The sequence below is a fragment of the Phyllopteryx taeniolatus genome, chromosome 17, assembly GCF_024500385.1.
Source record: "Phyllopteryx taeniolatus isolate TA_2022b chromosome 17, UOR_Ptae_1.2, whole genome shotgun sequence".
NCBI lineage: Eukaryota > Metazoa > Chordata > Actinopteri > Syngnathiformes > Syngnathidae > Phyllopteryx > Phyllopteryx taeniolatus.
The window spans coordinates 13,096,567-13,115,313 of NC_084518.1; the positions used below are offsets into that span (position 1 = coordinate 13,096,567).

An 18,747-nucleotide genomic window follows, 5' to 3' on the forward strand; every position below is an offset into this window, starting at 1 on the left:
TCAAAACTTTATTTCAGTTGAAATGAAAAATGTTATGCACACAAAATATTGTCATACAAATACAAATTGTCTATCTACTTGTAGCACAGGAAACACACATAAGTAGTATTTTTAGCAAAGAAAAAATGAAAAGCTGGACATGTAAATGTATTGCTGGCAAAATATAAATGTGTATTGTGTACACATGCCGACCGGCCACAACATTATGACCGCTTGCATAGTATGTATATTGACATCCAATACAAGAGCTGTACAATCCAATATTCTGCCTTTACAAAGATAATCAGATTTGATTGACACTGTCAGTGAGGTATTCATTTAATGTATTGTTGTAGTTATAATTTGGTGTAGAATGCTGCTTCATCAGAATGAGAGTTTATCTTTTATTATGCATTTATTTTTCTATTTTTAGAAATTCATTTTAAAACATTTGATTGTCTAAATGTGTGCGTGTGTGGAAATTGCATGAGGAAAAGGTCACAGCGGAGATTTAGATGAAGGGTGATGGGTCAGTGCCGTCACACATCTGCAGCTTCAGGTGTGAGGCGATGCCGGCAAAGCGCTCCTGCAGTGGCAGCACGTAACCCAGCGGGTCCCCCAGATCCACCGTGCCAGTGTAACGGAAAGGTCGAATGTTAAAGATCTTTACACATTGCACTGAGAGAGAGAGAGAGAGAGAGAGAAAAATGAAGAATTCCTTGAATCAATTTGAATAAGCCAAAGGGCGACTAGAATATCAGTCTGTTATGGTTTTAAAGGCTATCTATGTGCAATACACTCCATAACAGCTATACAGTAGATCTTACAACTTCGAATACCTCAAAAGTGGTACAATTAGGAGTTCAACCAAAATTTGATGGAAAAAAATATACCTTGAAAGTTGAACAAACCGTCAAACCATCACTGAGTAACACATAAGAGATGTTAGCTAATCTCACGGTGGTTAAATTCCAGGTGACAATATCTCTCTTAATATCTTCGTGTTGCCTCAACATTAGGTCTATGTCAGGCATATTCAAGGGGTGAGTAGTTTTACTTTTGTTATATTGGTTAACTTCTCTTAAAGGTCCCATATTTTGGCTATTTAGACCGCCACATAGTGATTCTCTAACATGTACTTAGTATAAAAGTGTCAATTTCATAAATAAAAAAAAAAAAAAAAAACACCTTGGTTTTGACATACAAGTGTCCAGAAAAGACCTCTGTGACAGCTACTTCTGTTTGACCCAGTTTTGTATCGCTTTGTCCTTATTTGGCTAAGACCGCCCCCTTTCTTATGATTGGTTGCTTCCATGTAGAAGACCCACTTGTGAGAGCACCCGTTTGTTATGTTGATAACGCTGGCTCAGGGAACGGTAGGCGGAGATCTTCGCGAGTGACGTTGACAATTGTTTTGAAATTACAACTCAGAAGACAATCAGCATGGAGTAGATTGTGTGAGACTTTGAAGGTTCCATTGTCAATTACAGGTGTTGGGCATCTTAGTGTGTGTATCGCAGCACTCGTTTTGTAGGAATGAAATCCATCCATTCATTTGCTATTGGAGGTTTCCTCATTAAGGTCGTGACTTTCGGCGAGAGGAGGGGTACACCCAGGGGCAGACTTAAAATTAGCCAAAAACAGGCAATTGCCTGGGGTCCTGAGATTTCCGTCTCATAAAAACTGATTATAGTGTTCGTCGATTTAAAGCGATTATCATTAAGTTTTAATTCACACGCTTAAAAATTGATGAAAATCCTTAATACCTGTATATCATGATCGTTTCAGGTACTTCCCCCTCCCGTCTCAGGGATTAAAATATTTAATATTCTTACTGTGCTCATGCAAACTTGATTCTGGAAGTTCAGCAAAACAAAGCTGCTACCTTGTTGGCGCGTCGCCAGCAAAGCGAAGCAAAGTTAAATAAATAGAGTGAAGAAGACGAGAAGGGGAGAGGAAACAGTTTTAACAAAACTACCAAAGGTTTAAACTTTTTTCACCGTGACACCGTCTGCAATAGTTGCTAGTTGCAATAGCACTGCTGTCAGTGTCAGCAAGGGAGGATGCAGTTGAGAAGTGGAGATTGACGCTTTGTATTCAATGTAAATAGTAAATAATATGTGAATGTGAACTTGATCAATGTTCTTATCATTTACAGTAAAAATGCTGAGATCATTAACTTGTTCGATCAAAATCCTCAAGAAGGATGTTAAGGACTTTATCTAGCTCTGAAACTGTAATCATTTTCTCAAATGTACACTTTTTAGTTGATGATAAACATTAATGTTCAAAACCTTTGCAGATATGGTGGGCCCCCATGACTGGGTTTGCCATGGGCACCCTAATGATTAAATATGCTCCTGTCTACACCCTGAACTAGTCTTCACTGAACCTCCCATGCATGTTTTTGGAAAGTCAGAGGAAGCTGCAGTACCCGCAGGAAGATTTATTTAGCACTTCACCAGCATGCTGGAGAAATAACATGACATATATTAACCTGCTGTTTTGTTATCCCAAATTGATCCTCAGTCCTCTATCTTGCAAAATGTCATCAGAGAACCGAACAGCACAAGAGTAAACAGGACCCGACCACCTCTGCCTACTAATGATGTGTTTCAGCGTTAATGCGGGTGTCAGGGCGAGGTAATACGTCTCTGTGATGTTTAATCATGTCTTCACTTTAGCCATAGATGAAAGGAGCTGACTGCACATACACGCTTTTGTGATAATGCAACTCAATTAGGGGCCAAGGCACTAATGATGTTCTCTCAGGATACTCTCAAGATACGCTCAGACAAACATGCGGATGTGTGTGTGAGTGTGTGTGTGTGCATCATTGCAAGCGCAGACGTGTTGCCTTGTTGGGTAACGGCAGTCTTCGCTGGGGTTGTCATTTGGGCTTTGATGGAGATTTGTTTGGATGAACAGGGGTCCTCGGTGTTAAAGGCAACCAGGAGTTCAGTGGAATCTTAATCTAATCTCTTTGTTCTCTAAACCCCCTTCCCACGCTTTTGCTATAATACCAGAGCATCACCTTTGTCCCGTGGCCCTAAAAATGACATTAGTACTTGTAAAAATAACAGTTCAAGGATGCATTAGGTGATTTTTGCGAGTTCAGTAAATGGATTTAGTAAAATAGCTTCAAGTAAACCACTCAGATATCTTAACAGTGTTACATTTATGGTGCCCACGGGATAGATACTAGTCTAGAAGGCTTGATAGATGATATGATGAACCCATGAACAAAAAAATGAAAGACTACCCACAAATAAAATTCCTAAAAAAAAATAACATAGCCGTAGTTGGGGAAGTAGTAGTGGTCATGGTTGTATACTTACCTGTATGTATAAAAAGAAAATACCCCATTTTAGTTTCTAACAGGTGTCTTGCCCATTGGTTAGTTATTTAATTCGTTTTCATAACTGAGTTTTAAAACCTTTATTGTAGTTGTCAGAAAGAACACATTTTGCTAAAGATCCAGATAAAGGTTCTTGACATGGGACTTGTTTTCATTTTTCACAGTTATCGTCTGCATGCTTGTATTGTGTCCAAATGGGACAATGACTCACCAAATGCAACAGATTGAGTTTAAAAAAAAAAAAAGCTACCGTTGGTTAATCAATCGAACAAGTCAGAAGGACAAATGTATCATTTTTAAGCTTCGGTGGAAGTCTGTATTGTACTGTAGCATGTTAAATATGTACATTATTGTTAGGAGCACAGTGATTCGGGCCCTCCTGTGTAGAGCTTGCATGTTCTCTTCATGCTTGGGGTTAAAGTAAATAATGGAAGAAAGCCTATAATTAAAAAGTAAAAGTATTTAGTCACTCCTACCGTTATTGACAAGTTTGACACCATCATACTGGAAACCAGCTGGATCTTTCTGACTCGCTGGACCAGCCAGGGTTCCTGGGAACGGAGCACTGACTGTACTATAGTCAGCACATACCAAGTCCACTGTCCTGTTGAGGCCTCTGTGAGAGGGGGGAAAGAAATGAGTTTGTTATATTGAAGAAAAATTTATTTTAAAATAGGGATCCGCTTTAGCTTATTGTCTGAGATGGCCTATAATGACATCGACATCAAAGTACAGTACAAAGTAGAGGAGTCTGTGGTTCAAAGTTTAATTCTGTTCGATTAATTTTCTTTCTTGAGTTTTATAGCAGTTTTATGTGTCAGGGTGAGACACTCCAAGCCCACTGACTGAGACATTGGAAATCTGCCAGTGATACATTGCGAAATACTGTATGTCCAAAGGTACACTGCAATTGCCTTTCAGTTTCTGTGATAAGGCGCTCTTGTCTTGACAAAGTACCTCATAACTCTCAGATCACAGCGTGAGCGAGAGGCGCCTCAGGATAGATTCAGAGAGTTGATCACACTTCAAATTCAATATGAAGAATCTTTTGAGCTTCAAAATGTGAGTTGAGCAAATCACCCCCTGGAGTTGAACGCTCCACAGCCATGCAAGTCGCAGCTCCTCACTCTGTTGTTGTAGTGACCGGCGCATAGCACACTCCATGCTCCCACTACGGACACAGTTAAAAAGTAATAGAGTTATTTGTATGAGAAAGCAGGATTATGACCGAGCTGCATCATGGTATCATGCTCTTTAAATTACTTTAATCCATGGATCTTCACCCTACTTTTACTTGGCCTTGACCCTAACCAGAATGTAAACGTAGCACCAAACCTAACTATTCAGTTAAATTAATCCCAATTCTAACCCTACATTTAATTTAAACCTAACCTTATGTAACCTCCTTGTTTTTTGAAAAATACATTTCCTGACCTATAACACAGACACACTCTATTTGCTTTGTAATTATGATCAAATATAGCTTTTCAATGAATGATGATTTCCTACTTTCCTACTTGGATTATTTGCATCCGTTACATATTTTCATCGATCGATATAGATAGAAAGAGAAAGTTTCAGTAATGTGGGTTAGAAATTGCAACCAAAACAGAGACTGAAAATTACATGTAATATATTCCAGTAATTCTGCATGTGATATGACATGGAGGATTCTATTCAAATGGGTGGCTTTGTCATTAAAAAATATGTCGGCTTTTCATCCAGCCTCACATTTACAATGTTCATGATCTGCGACATGCACGGATGACTGCAAAGTGAAAAGACAAAGCAAGAACACCATACACCGGGGCTATCTCCTCAATACTAGCCTTTGCTGCACTGGGCTGCATTCATGTGTATCTGCCCTTACCTGGCATACAACACAGCCTCCTTTCGGGCCCTGAACACTTGTCTCTCAGGTATCGACCTTGGCAGACGAACCAGTTCGGCTGGCAAATGCCTCCCAGGCTGCTGCAGCCGGTGTCATCTCTTCTTCTTCTACTTCCTGTCTTTTTGACCTTCCTCGTATGGGCGACAGCTTTGGGTCTCATGTCATGTGCTTTTGTGTCATTTCTCATCACCTTAATAGCCCTGTCAGCGTTTTTGGCAGGGCTTTGAATTATTCCACCTTTCCTCTTGTCCTGTTCTGAGGCACAACTTAACAGGACATCTGGAGATATGAAAAGGAAGGTTAGAGCTATTGGGGTTAAGAAAGTGGGGGGCATTCAGAATGAGAACTTGGCTCAAAATTTCTTTGGTATAAACGTCTGGGAAATGAACACAGCCTCCCAGATAAGAAAAGAATTAGAACAAAATTACAATTCTTTCAAGTTGCCCGACGCGAGTGATCAATATCTGAGGCAGAGTAGCAGACTGCCTTTCAATGTTATCTAAGTGCATTTAAGAGAACATTCTGTGGGCACTTACAAAAGCCTTTTATTGAAACAACTTCAAGGAAAACAAAAGTTCAGATTAAGTCCTACGCTCCTGATGAAATCACATTTTCATTACACTTTCATTCCGTTCCTGCAGCCCCTCCCGCACTTGTTGAAGAACTGCGTCCACGCGGACAGACTGAATGCTAATTCACTTATTCATAGAATGTCTTCAGTCTGACATATACTAATTACCCAGCTCAGACACGCGTCTTTGCTCTTCATTAACTCCATTAAGCTCAGCGCCACAGAAAATATTCCAATGGTGCTGGCCTGTAAAATGAACACACATGGGGCTCTGTGATTGAAGGGAAGCTGCTCATCTCCAGAAGACTTTTAATGGCTGCCGGCCAGTCGGAAGATGGCTGGTTGCGGCATGGCTGAGCAATTTTCAACCTGGGTGTGGACTGGAATGAGAAAGCGTTACATTTTGGGGAGAAAGTCTTGGACTTGTTGGGATCATGTTACTAAATAATGTTTTGTGAGGTTGCTGCAAGTGATGGTTTCTACTAGGATATTGGTCGATACACTAGTATCTCGCAGACCTCTTAATCAATTAATTAATCAAGCCGGTGTCGGTCTAGCGATGCCTTAACTCATTGTGAACAAATCAATGCTTTAAACTTTGGAGGAACAGTTTTTGGAACATGACCTCCAGGGATATGACCTGCCAGATGTTGTTTTTTCCCCCTCTAAAATGTACTTTATATTGAATACAGAGCAATGAGAAATAATGTATGTAAAACTGAACTTGGATGTGTTTTTTTTTTTTTTGATTAATATATCTTTGGCAAACCTAATGGATATTCTACATTGGATTTATTGTCACCCGTGCAAGATTTTGTGTAAACAAGTCACTTTGATTAGAATCATGTTATTTTTTGTGTGTGTCTGTAACAGCACTTGAGATCTAAACATGGGGCAAACATTGTGCCACTTTCTTCAATTTTGATGCCAATTTTCACATGAACTTTAAAACCAACGCTATTATTGGAACCCGATTGTTATGTTGCACATCTTGTTTCGATACATATTTGGTGTCATACAGTGCGTCTCATCCATGGACATGCATTTCTAACTTGTGTTTGTTTGACTTTCTATTTTCTTAGCCCATAATTTGTCATTCTAGCAAACTAGCATTTGCCAGTGAACTCAGCCTAGTTGATCTGACTGGCGCTTCAACTCTCCGATATTTTTGTGCGATGTCATTGCGAGGCACAATTGCATCCACAGTGTCGCATGATTCATTTCATCTCTTAACAAGTCTCTCTTTCATGTCGCTCGACAGACCTTTGGAGTCAGCGTGTGCCTTTAAGCTTTGCGGTTAGATGCAAGGATTTAATGATGTGTTAAGTATTTAATCATGCTTTAAATGTCTCCCTCAGTGGTGCTGCCACACAGCCATTCTCGCAAAAGACCCAAACTCCCCCAAGGTTTTTTTTCTTTACTTGGGTCTCAATGGAGGTTCGTTGTTGGTGACCTTCGCAGGCATACAGACATTTTTTGTTTTTTTTCATTATTCCTAGGATAGAGATTATTCGTGTCCAAGCAGACTTTAAACGTGCGCCTGCTTAACTTGATCCAGTTCCATCCACACTACACTCATTTCTGCATTGCATGTGCTGTGATGCATATGATAAACTGCCGGCATAGTGTGTACACTTTACATACTACTTACAACATATCAGCAGAGTAGTCACAGTGAGATAGAGTCTATGCAGCATTGCCAACGTCAAACAATCTAGTGCAAAAGGAGAAAATATAGAATTATTCCGGTAAGTCAGATGAGTGTCAGACATACTGCATACAGTAGTGCCACGCTTAAGAAACCCCTCCCCCCCAAAAATACATTGTTGTTTATGTCAAATTCATCTCATTTCAATTTTAACTCCTGACAAATCTGCTTTAAATTACAAGTGAGATGAATTGTATCTATTCATACCTTTTCCTATTGAGAAGTTGCAGTGTTGCAGATGGAGTGGGTCCAAACACAAAGCAGGAACTGTTTAAAACAAAAAAAAAAAAAAAGAAGGAAAAACAGGCTACTGTGGAGGCTGCAGACCTGGACCACAAGCATTCCCCCTCTGTCAATATTGATATTGGCTCGTGGTAAAGGCACTTATTTAGTTGCTAGAAAAAAAGGGCTGTTTATTGAGTTCTTGTTGCTTTACTGAAACTACTCTGAGCTTGCACTCAAAATGTAAAATTCAAACGTGCTTTTATATTTATTGTGAAATGAGTTACAGCCCTCTGAGTCTTTTTTTTTTTTTTTTTTTTTTTGCTGTATAGCTACAAAATGCTATGTCGCATTAGTGTTGTGAGATATCGTTGCCGTAAAATCTTGTATTTTGAGGTAATGTATTGTTATACAGCAAATTACAATGCAGAAAGTCCATGTGGCTCTATCATTTTCATTGCACTATAAAATACAACAATAACTTCTATGTGAAGATGTATTGTTGTTGTTTTGCCTTGCATTGTGAAATGTGGCTCACAACATTAGTTCTGATTTAGGGTTTGCAGGCTTCGTTCGTGACACAAAATGTGACAAACTTTATGCGTGAGAAACGCATAAAAATAGTTTGGCTTTGCTGGCAAAATAAGTGTCTTTAGTCAAGACAGTGCATGATATGCTGCGTGCTGCTGTGCTTCAGTGTCTACATAAGACGAAGGTCTTGAAGGAGGGCATGAACTAAATATGTGCGGACATTTCTAATAGATTTACTACATACTACTAATTTCTGGTATGAAAATCTAAAATAGATGGAAAACATGAACAAAATATGGTCTCAGTGGTAATCGATGAATTAACTAGCGACAGGCAGCGTCTTCGCCAACGTACACAGAAATGAACCATTATTACACATTAAATCAAAGCATATCCATTCATATGTCAAACATGTGATGGAAATAATAATAATATAATACATGTAGGACAATGTTTGTTGATGATTTGCAGAATACTGGTAAATATGCTCAGCAGTTATGGGCAAATACAGAAATGGTTGCACCACCATGGTCACACACAGCTAATGACGTGCAAGTGTGTAACTCTCGAGATGCTTCAAAATGCAAGCTGGTTTTTTTTGTTTAGTTTTTTTTTTTTTTAATCTCTCTGAATTATGATGTAGTGAGGGCACTTTGTTAGAAAGTCATCGGACACATTTGGTAATCAAATGTCTGGGCAGATGAGTATCCAGGTTGGCCAGATGGCTTTGAATTAGAAAACAGGAGAGGGATTCAGGGAGCGGACTGATAAACGATGTAGAAAGAAAGGTTAGTGGCACTTAAATATGAGAGGACACGGCGGTGTAAACATCCCCAATGAAAGACTGAGAAAAGTAAAAGAAAAGCCACTGAGCCAGATAGAGAGATGAATCATGAGTTATTCTGTTTGCACAAGAAAGCCTCGCAGTGATTCTCTATGGGAATGCTTTTGATGCGAGGATGCTGAAATAGAAATTCGGCCGACAGTCTTCAAGCTCCTGAGTGAATGGGACTGACATTTCAGTTAGTTGTGGCATTTCAAGAAAAGAGGAGACGAGATGCTACAAGTGTTTCCTAGCAACAGTTCTCTGCGGAAGCCCTCCCACATGCACGCCCCCCTCCCTCCTACCCTGAACGCACCCACACGCTCTCTAAACTCCCTCCTTCCCCAAGATAGGAGTTGCAGCAATGCACCACTTGCTTCAGACCTGGAATACATTCTAATTCTCTGCATCCCGCTCCAGGCAGCACACCCTCAGGCCTCCATGGAATCGACATTGTTGTTCACCCCTCCCCCTTTGCAAAAATAAAAACAAACAAAACTTTCATTCTTTTAAAAGCTGTGTGATTACAATGCACTTTTCATGTCATTTCATTTTTTTTATGCAACTCAAGTGACGGGGGCGTTACACAAACAACAAGCATGTGGTCTCTGAATGGATCACAAGTGCTCCGTGGGTATAAATCAGCTTTTCGCTGGCACCCATTCTGCTCTTTTGGTTTGTAAACATATTTTTGGAGAATTACGGAGCGAGTACACAGCAAGCTGGAGCATAAAGAGGCAGGAGGAGGGAGGACGTGTTGATGGTGAAATGGTGGTGGCAGAAGACAGGGGGCACTAAAGTCTGACAAATCAGTGGATGGGTGGGACGCACTGTGGTCAGATGTCTCCTGACCAACAGGAAACAAAAACAACATTTAGTTTGAGTATCCAGCCATCAATTTTCTATAGAGCTTTTTCACATTAGTGTCACAGTCGGGTGCAAGGCGGTGTACACTCTGGACTGATGGTCAACTAATTGGAGTACAGTAAACCCCCGCCAATCGTAGGGGATAAGGACCGAGCCCTGCCGCCAATAACGAAAAACTTCAAGTAATTGACCCCACCCGCACAATGTTTATATTTTGCTCATTATTGTTTGTTTGTTTGTGCCCTGCGATTGGCTGGCAACCAGTTCAGGGTGTACCCCGCCTCCTGCCCGATGATAGCTGGGATAGGCTCCAGCACGCCCACGACCCTAGTGAGGAGAAGCGGCTCAGAAAATGGATGGATGGATAGTTTAAACCTCCAATATACCACAAACTATAATATAATGAGATCTCCGTCTTTTAATAGCCACTCAGCAGAGCAAATACATACATGTGGCAAAGACTTCTTCTGCAAACAACCCAGGTTAAACTTGGCTCCACCCTTACATCTTAGATCTTAGAACAGTCAAGATGTATCACTTCAATATACTTCCTTGACACCAGTTGCTACTATATACTACTACTACTATACACTACTACTAGTATGTGCTACTATACACATTTAGGGCTTTCATGTGGCATTTTAAGGTGTTACAAAAAGGTCCCCAAAATATGCAGAGAACAGGTAATAGGTTAGCTGAGGAAAGCGTTTGGTTGAGGTTTTAGCTGCCAAAGGGTCAAGGGTCAACCCATTATTAAATCCAAGGGTTCACTTACTTTTTTCTTCATGTCCTGTGAATGTTTACGTTATTTTCAATAAAAATATAAAAACATAATCGTTTATTTGGTATTAGTTTAAGCAGGCTCTGTTTGTTTATCCTTGTGATTTAGATGAATATCAAACTATATTTGGTAACCAAAAAATGCAGAAATTTAAGAAATTCCTAAAGGTTCACATACTTTTTTTCTCCCACTGTATGTTGAAGTTCTACATCTTGACTGAGAAACTCGGATTTTTGTATGTCAGACGGTTTAGCCTGTTGTTGTTGTTGTTGAGGACGTTGATGGAAAAGTACAGAGAAGGTCAGAAGGAGCTACATTGTGTCTTTGTAGATCTAGAGAAAGCCTATGACAGAGTACCCAGAGAGGAACTGTGGTACTACATGCGGAAGTCTGGAGTGGCAGAGAAGTATGTTAGAATAATACAGGACATGTACGAGGGCAGCAGAATAGTGGAGAGGTGTGCTGTAGGTGTGACAGACAAATTTAAGGTGAAGGTGGGACTGCATCAGCCCTGAGCCCCTTCCTGTTTGCAGTGGCGATGGATAGGGTGACAGATGAGGTTAGACTGGAATCCCCGTGGACCATGATGTTTGCAGATGACATTGTGATCCATCCATCCATCCATCCATCCATCCATCCATCCATTTTCTACCGCTTATCCGAGGTCGGGTCGCGGGGGCAGTAGCTTTAGCAGGGATGCCCAGACTTCCCTCTCCCCAGCCACTTCATCCATCTCTTCCGGGGGGATCCCGAGGCGTTCCCAGGCCAGCCGAAGGATGTAGTCTCTCCAGCGTGTCCTGGGTCGTCCCCGGGGTGGGACGTGCCCGGAACACCTCACCAGGGAGGCATCCGAATCAGATGCACCATCCACCTCATCTGGCTCCTCTCGATGTGAAGGAGCAGCGGCTCTACTCTGAGATCCTCCCGGATGACCGAGCTTCTCACCCTATCTCTAAGGGAGAGCCCGGACACCCTGCGGAGCAAACTCATTTTGGCCACTTGTATCCGGGATCTTGTTCTTTCGGATCTGCAGTGAAAGCAGGGAGCAGGTGGAGGAACAGTTAGAAAGATGGAGGCATGCACTGGAAAGCAGAGGAACGAAGATTAGCCGAAGTAAGACAGAATATACGTGCATGAATGAGAGGGGTGGAGGGGGAAGAGTGAGGCTACAGGGAGAAGAGATAGCAAGGGTGGAGGACTTTAACTACTTGGGGTCAACCGTCCAGAGCAATGGTGAGTGTGGTCAGGAAGTGAAGAAACGGGTCAAAGCAAGTTGGAACGGGTGGAGGAAGGTGTCAGGTGTGTTATGTGACGGAAGAGTCTCTGCTAGGATGAAGGGCAAAGTTTATAAAACAGTGGTGAGGCCAGCTATGATGTACGGATTAGAGACAGTGGCACTGAAGAGACAACAGGAAGCAAAGCTGGAGGTGGTGGAAATGAAGATGTTGAGGTTCGCTCTCGGAGTGACCAGGTTGGATAAAATTAGAAATGAGCTCATCGGAGGGACAGCCAAGGTTCGATGTTTTGGAGACAAAGTTAGAGAGAGTAGACTTTGATAGTTTGGACACGTCCAGAGGAGAAATAGTGAGTATATTGGTAGAAGGATGATGAGGATGGAGCTGCCAGGCAAGAGAGCTAGAGGAAGACCAAAGAGAAGGTTGATGGATGTCGTGAGGGAAGACATGAGGCCAGTTGGTGTTCGTGAGGAGGATGCAGGAGATTACATGGAAAAGGATGACGCGCTGTGGCATCCCCTAAAGGGACAAGCCAAAAGGAAAAGAAGAAGGTGGTTTAGCCTGGCTTGTTAGTGGAGAGACTTTGCTGCATAATGTTTTTGCTTTGTTGAGTGGCAAAGCTCAAGAAACTGAAAGCTGTTTTAAGGGTAATATTGTAAAATAATTTGGGGATTATAGTTTGTGCTACATGTACCGTTTAAACTATTAATATAGGCTGTTATAAAAAAATGTACGGGGCGTATCATTAAGTCCCGTTTTTTTTTTTTCGTTATTCGCAGCATGGCTCTGTCCCTATCACCCGTGAATAGTGTTTTTTTTACTATGTTTACTTTAAACTATACAAATGTCTGTCTGTGTCTTTCATCCCTCTCTCAGCTAGCCATTTAGGATGAGTTAAAAAGCTGACCTTAGCGAGCAGAGGGATAACAAAATTTAGGATGAGTTACAAAGCTGACCTGAGTGAGCAGAAGTTATCGCAAAACATTTGTGACTGAAATTTTTAAAGCTTGTCGCCTTCATATGTGCGGCTATCACAATTTTATATCTTTGCATCAGATGTTGTACAACAGATGGCCGCACTTAGCTCAGGTCATAACACTTCTGATAATATCCATAAAAATTCCATGTTATCATATATTTTAGATTAAAGCTGTTTGCTGCAGTAAACGTTTGCACTTCGTCAAGATAATATAGCGGCATAATTATGCTCTGTTCACAGATATTGCACCGTTATTCTAAGAGCTGTGCGGATTACTGTTTTGGCAATATTTTCTATATTACTGTAATAAACACTGGGACACAACAAGTTGTCCTTCCAGTTTATTCCTCAGATTGTACACACAAGATGCCCAGAATACATTATACAAGATCTTCTGACTAACATGGCAGCTGCTGTCACACAAACAGTATACTAAACATAAGCAAATACAGTTGTTTACAGTTACTTAGAACATAGCGTAGATTAGAAGAATAACCATTCCTCGGCCACTGAACCACGTTACTTCACCAAATCTAAAACCAAAGATACCGTATGACAATACGATCACATGTATGCCTGTTCACCTCCACATTTTGAGTACAACATGTTTTTTTTTATTATTATATTCGGTGGAGTGCTAAGGAACCAGATTTCGGGGTACATTTACATGACCCTAGTAAAAACAGGGTCACAACACTTTTCTTTCTTTTGTTTTTCATGCAAACTTGGAGAATTGTTTTAAAATCAATAGTATTCACTTGAGCAATACAAATAATACACAGTACTATGTTTTTTGTTGTTGTAAAATGCTCATAGGTGAAAGTACTGTACTCTTATTATGCATATTCCATTAAGTCCACAACTGTTTTGAGCATTTAAACTAAAAAAATAAAAATAATGATTTAATTTTCAGAAACCTCCACGTTGAGTCTCGTTTTCTTATGTTTTCATGCTACCAAAAGATGTTGTCATGTAAGCAGACGTCTAAAAAAAGCCTTAAATGCCGCTTAATCCTGCAGATATTCTGGTGATAAAGAAGTCTTGAAAGTCACAGTAGACAGGATGTACCTAGTTTGTTATTGGGGAGGCAGATACAAGTCTACTCTGCACAGCGGACATATAGACTGCAGTAAATGTTGTGGGTCAAGATGATGAATTCAGCAGGCGACGGATGGTGCACGGATCAAAGCGTCATTGATGGAGCGCTGCAGCCAAGACCGAGAATATCAAACCCCGCAGGGAGGCCGGTGAAATCATCGCCCGCCGCTTTGATGGGGACAAAGGCGGAGGTACGTGGTGAAAAAGATGTGGAGAGTCACGGCAATGAGGAGACGAATGAAAAGAGATGCGTCTTCTCCTAATCTCGACCTAGCTCTGGGGACATTTGGGTGTCACCTGAAAAGTTTCCCATAGCCAAGATTGTGTGGGCAACACTTGCCATCAACAACGTCAAAAGTCACATTTAGCTACACTACTTGAAGGTTACGTCATTGCATAGATTTGACTTTCATGCCACTGCAGCATAGACTCAATTTCAAGTCAGTACACCATAGACCAGGAATCTTCAATTACAAGTTAAAGTGGTCCACTTCAGCAGCATTTCTTCAAGTGGGAGTCCAGAAATTCACAATACCTAGCATGCATTATGTTGCATTATAATTTTGTGACTGACTTTGGGCAAAAGGCAGGGTATACGCTCAACTAGTCGCCAGCCAGTCACACAGCACAAATAGACAATTCCATCCCACGGATAATTTGGAGTCTTCAGTTAATTTACCATGCACGTTTTTGGAAAGTGGGGGCTAAACTCAAGTACCTTACACGGGGAGAACATGAAATATCACCTTATGAATGTCTGTCTATATCCCCCCCCCCCCATTTATATGGAAGAACTGCCACTGATTTGAACCCATGACCTCTAAACTGTGAGGCAGATGTGCTAACCAGTCGACCACTGCCGTGCCAATCTGACCTAATATTAACAACAAAAAGACTTGAATCTTCTTTTTCTTCACTTTAAACTTAAATTCCTTTCTTGGACTTCTGTCCTCACCACTTGCCTGCCAAAGATGCAAACATGCTCTGTGCAAACGATTCGATTGGCCGAGTTGTGTTACATGTGAGGCGTTAAAATGGATACCATTAGTCCTTGTCCTTCCCTCGGGCATACATTAGTACCGTAATGATTAGAAAAATTGTGCATGTTAAATTAAGTAACAGTAAATTCCTATAATGTTTTGTTGGTTCAAGTCCAAGAGTTCGACACAGCAATATAAGACAAGGTATGGGTCTGAAGTGGACCACCATCCATCTATTGAGGACCACTGAACAGGATAAGCATTAAAAAAAAAAGCGTAGGCTCAAAGAGTCCATGAAGGAGAAAACCATCTCCCTCATAAAGCTTCATTTCGCATCCAAGCTGAATCTTTATTTAAAATCAGTTTCACAAGGCGGTAAAATTACATCCACATTATTAGTAATTACAGAGTTGTACAAAACGCTTTCAAGATAAAAATCCTTGAATATTGCTTCAGTGTGTAATTAGTCTTTATAAGCTACCTGCTACACACAATTAGAGCGATACCAGTACACCTGCCTCCAGAGCAGCTGGAGAATGAACCTTTTCACAAAGGACAGTTATTGCTTCATTGCAAAGTTTTAATTAAGGTTGTGTTGGGATAAACACAGAAGTTTATATATTATGGAGCATCCATCCTCACTCAGGTTGCGGTTGTGCTGAAGCCCACACCAGCAAAGGAACCATATTTGGTAACTTAAGTGGATGTTCAGTAAATGCAAGCCACAGCATGGTACTATAGTGGTTAGCACATCTGCCTCACAATCAGTGGTTTGAAGAGTGAAGTTTGCATGGTGTCTGTAGGGATTTTCTCCGGATACTCATGCTTCCTCCAATCTTTCAAAAACATGTGTGTTAGGTTACTTGAACATTCTAAATTACACACTGCAAGTGTGAATAGTTATTTATCCATGTTTGCCCTGTAACTGACTGGCGATCAGTCTGGGGTCTATGCCGTAGATCGGCTGTTACAGGCTACAACTCAACATTGATCCTGAGAAGGATCCATGTTTACCAAAATGGACGGGTGGGTTTTGTACACTACTCAAATGTACTCCAAAGACAAAGAACGAAACGAATACTTTTGATTCTGAAGGAATACCTCACCCCAGGAAATGCACTGGGATTTTATTATTCATGACTTTCTTTATTGCATGCCTCGTCTCTTTGCCTGGCTGCTCCTCAGGCTTCGCTTTGCCCTGAAGATGGCAGTAATCATCCACAGGAGACAGGCGAGGAGGCACGTTGCAAACGCACAGCTCCCCTGACTTAATTACATCACACTCTCATGCCAAGGAACGTGATCATTCAAAGAGTATGTGGCTGGCTGGCAAGAGAGATGTTCAAAGCGATATATATATATATGTATATAAACAAAAAGTAGGGAAAGAAACTGTGGGAGCGCATTTGTTTTGCTTTTGCAAATAATGGTGTCATCTTCCCCTGCTGCGATTCTGCAAACATCTCAGCATCATCATGGTTTTGACTCATGTCAGTAAACATGAAAGACATAAGACAATTTTACAAAACTCTGGGACAGGCACACAATAAATAGACCAAAAGTATTTCTTGTCTAACCCTTACCTAGGCCTGATTTTGATGACTGAGCCTAAATCAGTACAACCGGGCATGTAAAAAAGAATCTGTCCAATTTCCTTTGTGGTAGAAGTGGAGAAAGACGTGACCACACATTTTATACTGCACTAAGGCTTAAGAAACCTTGATCACGCTGGAAAAATTTATATTCTCTGTTTTTAGTAAGCAGCACACCATAACTGACTTCTATGGGATGGGCACAGCAATCAATTAATTGTTAAGATCGAGTCTTGAAGCAATTGAGGCAAATAGAATGTGCTACTTGGCTGTAACCAGGAAATCACTGTTGATTCATTCACAACTATTTTTCTGTCTAAAGTAGAAGCAAAAATAATCAGGTAGGCTATTGGAAGTTGAGCTACATCACGTTTCATGATGTACTCTATGTGTGTATTAGTTTATTTGTGTGAACCTCCAGAGAAAGAACATATAAAAGGTAGAGAAAAAGAGTGAGAAACAACATGAGCGAGTGGGGCTAAAAGGGCAACTAGACACATAGACATTGCTAACAGGAGTCATTAGTGTCACGAGTCAGCTATAAATAGTTTAAAGAATGCACAAGGGTGTCTTTTTGGCCAGTTGGTGCAGAAAACATTGACCAGCTCGCTGTTGCAGGCTCAGTGTGTGAAGGTATATCCAATTTGTGCCCTTCTCCCTTGGCGGTAATATACCGTGCAGAAAAACTGTAGTCGGTCAATGCGATCACTAGCAGTTTGACTATTTTTGCGGGATGATTGGATTGGGAAAAGTCATTATTTTACACACAAACATGGCTAATAAGCGTGATATAGCAAGCCGTCTATTAGAGACTTGCAATCACAATCTTCTCTCTTGGGTCAAAAATTGTTCCAAACAATTACTATGAACCTTGTTTCCCCTTTGATTTCCTTACAATAAGTAACTAACTCAGGTGTCAAACCAAACACACCCCATTAGACTAAATAGCAGCTACAAAAATCTATTTCCTGAGTAGGGATGCTGGTTACCTCCTGTGGGTATTTTGTGACTGACATTTAAGTAGAATTAAACTCAAGGAGAGTAAAATGTAAAGTAAAAACAGTATTCCATGAGCTGGATATTCAGTATTCAATCAAAAATGATTGAAAGAAAAAGGAAATTATCTTAAGTCAAATAACAAACGTAAAAATATATGTCGCCTCCATAAAGGAATGATGAACCTTACCTAAGACTACGCTCGTCCATGGTGACGTCTTTCATCATATTCTCCACTTACTCTACCGCCATCACCTACTAAATTTTTGGCAAAATTAAATTTGCTGAATGCCTATGGATTCCATTAGTATTGATTTGAACGCTCTTAAAAGCTTCATGACCTGATACTATATTACATGGTCACACAGCATCTGAGGGTGCTTTCACACTTTTATTGGTTCCTTAGCACTCCACCGAATATAATAACATTCTCTAAATCTCAATCAGTTGTAGATTGTGGTTTCTTTTTGAATGTAAGAAATCCAAGCGAACTAAAATGCGTGGTAGCAAATCACTTGATATCGCGCTCGTCTCTTGTTAGTTTGCTAGAATGTAAACAGGAAGATGGCAATGCCTTGTGGAATAGTGAGTGAAAGAGCACCATTAAACTAAATTGCTAAGTGCACTCTAACAGGAATCTTGAGCAAATTTAACCAAAGATCTGTTTGATAACTCGATGGACTCATCTGTTTTTTTTTTTTAATATTTTTTTTTTACATTACCTGTAGTTACGTCACTAATATGGAGTTTAAAGACAAACTTGATTCATTGGATCTAATCATATGTATTATATGTGTGGAGGTCAGAACTCTTTCTCCCCACGAACGAACCGTGCCAGAATTCGTTTGGAAGTGTATCTTAAATTGCATTTTTTCACAACAAACTAAACTCAAATTTTATGAAACACGTCTAAAGTTTAAACTTGACTAAAGTGTACTAATTTGTGTTTATGCACCCTGATTTGGGCAGTCCGTTGCATCCTCAAATCTATATAGATCTGTTGTAACCAGGGTTGTACTTTTTTTGTGGGAATTCAGGATTCATTTCAAAAGTCATATGAGTTTTTGTTGCATGATTTCACTGTCACTTCCATGTAGATACAACACTTTCCCTCTTTATCCCTAATTTGCATTTAT

At 40.5% G+C, this 18,747-nt stretch overlaps 1 protein-coding gene across 1 annotated transcript; it reads right to left on the minus strand.

Annotated features, from left to right (window-relative positions):
• Positions 1-8: 8 nt before the first annotated feature.
• Positions 9-7,769, minus strand: LOC133467435 (leukocyte cell-derived chemotaxin-2-like). Its single transcript, XM_061752297.1, has 6 exons — positions 7,715-7,769; positions 7,451-7,513; positions 5,208-5,507; positions 4,418-4,508; positions 3,814-3,953; positions 9-657 (listed from the first exon to the last, which is right to left on the minus strand). The coding sequence occupies exons 2-6, from the start codon at positions 7,494-7,496 to the stop codon at positions 491-493; spliced, it is 744 nt and encodes a 247-aa protein (XP_061608281.1). The 5' UTR covers positions 7,497-7,513; positions 7,715-7,769; the 3' UTR covers positions 9-490.
• Positions 7,770-18,747: the final 10,978 nt, after the last annotated feature.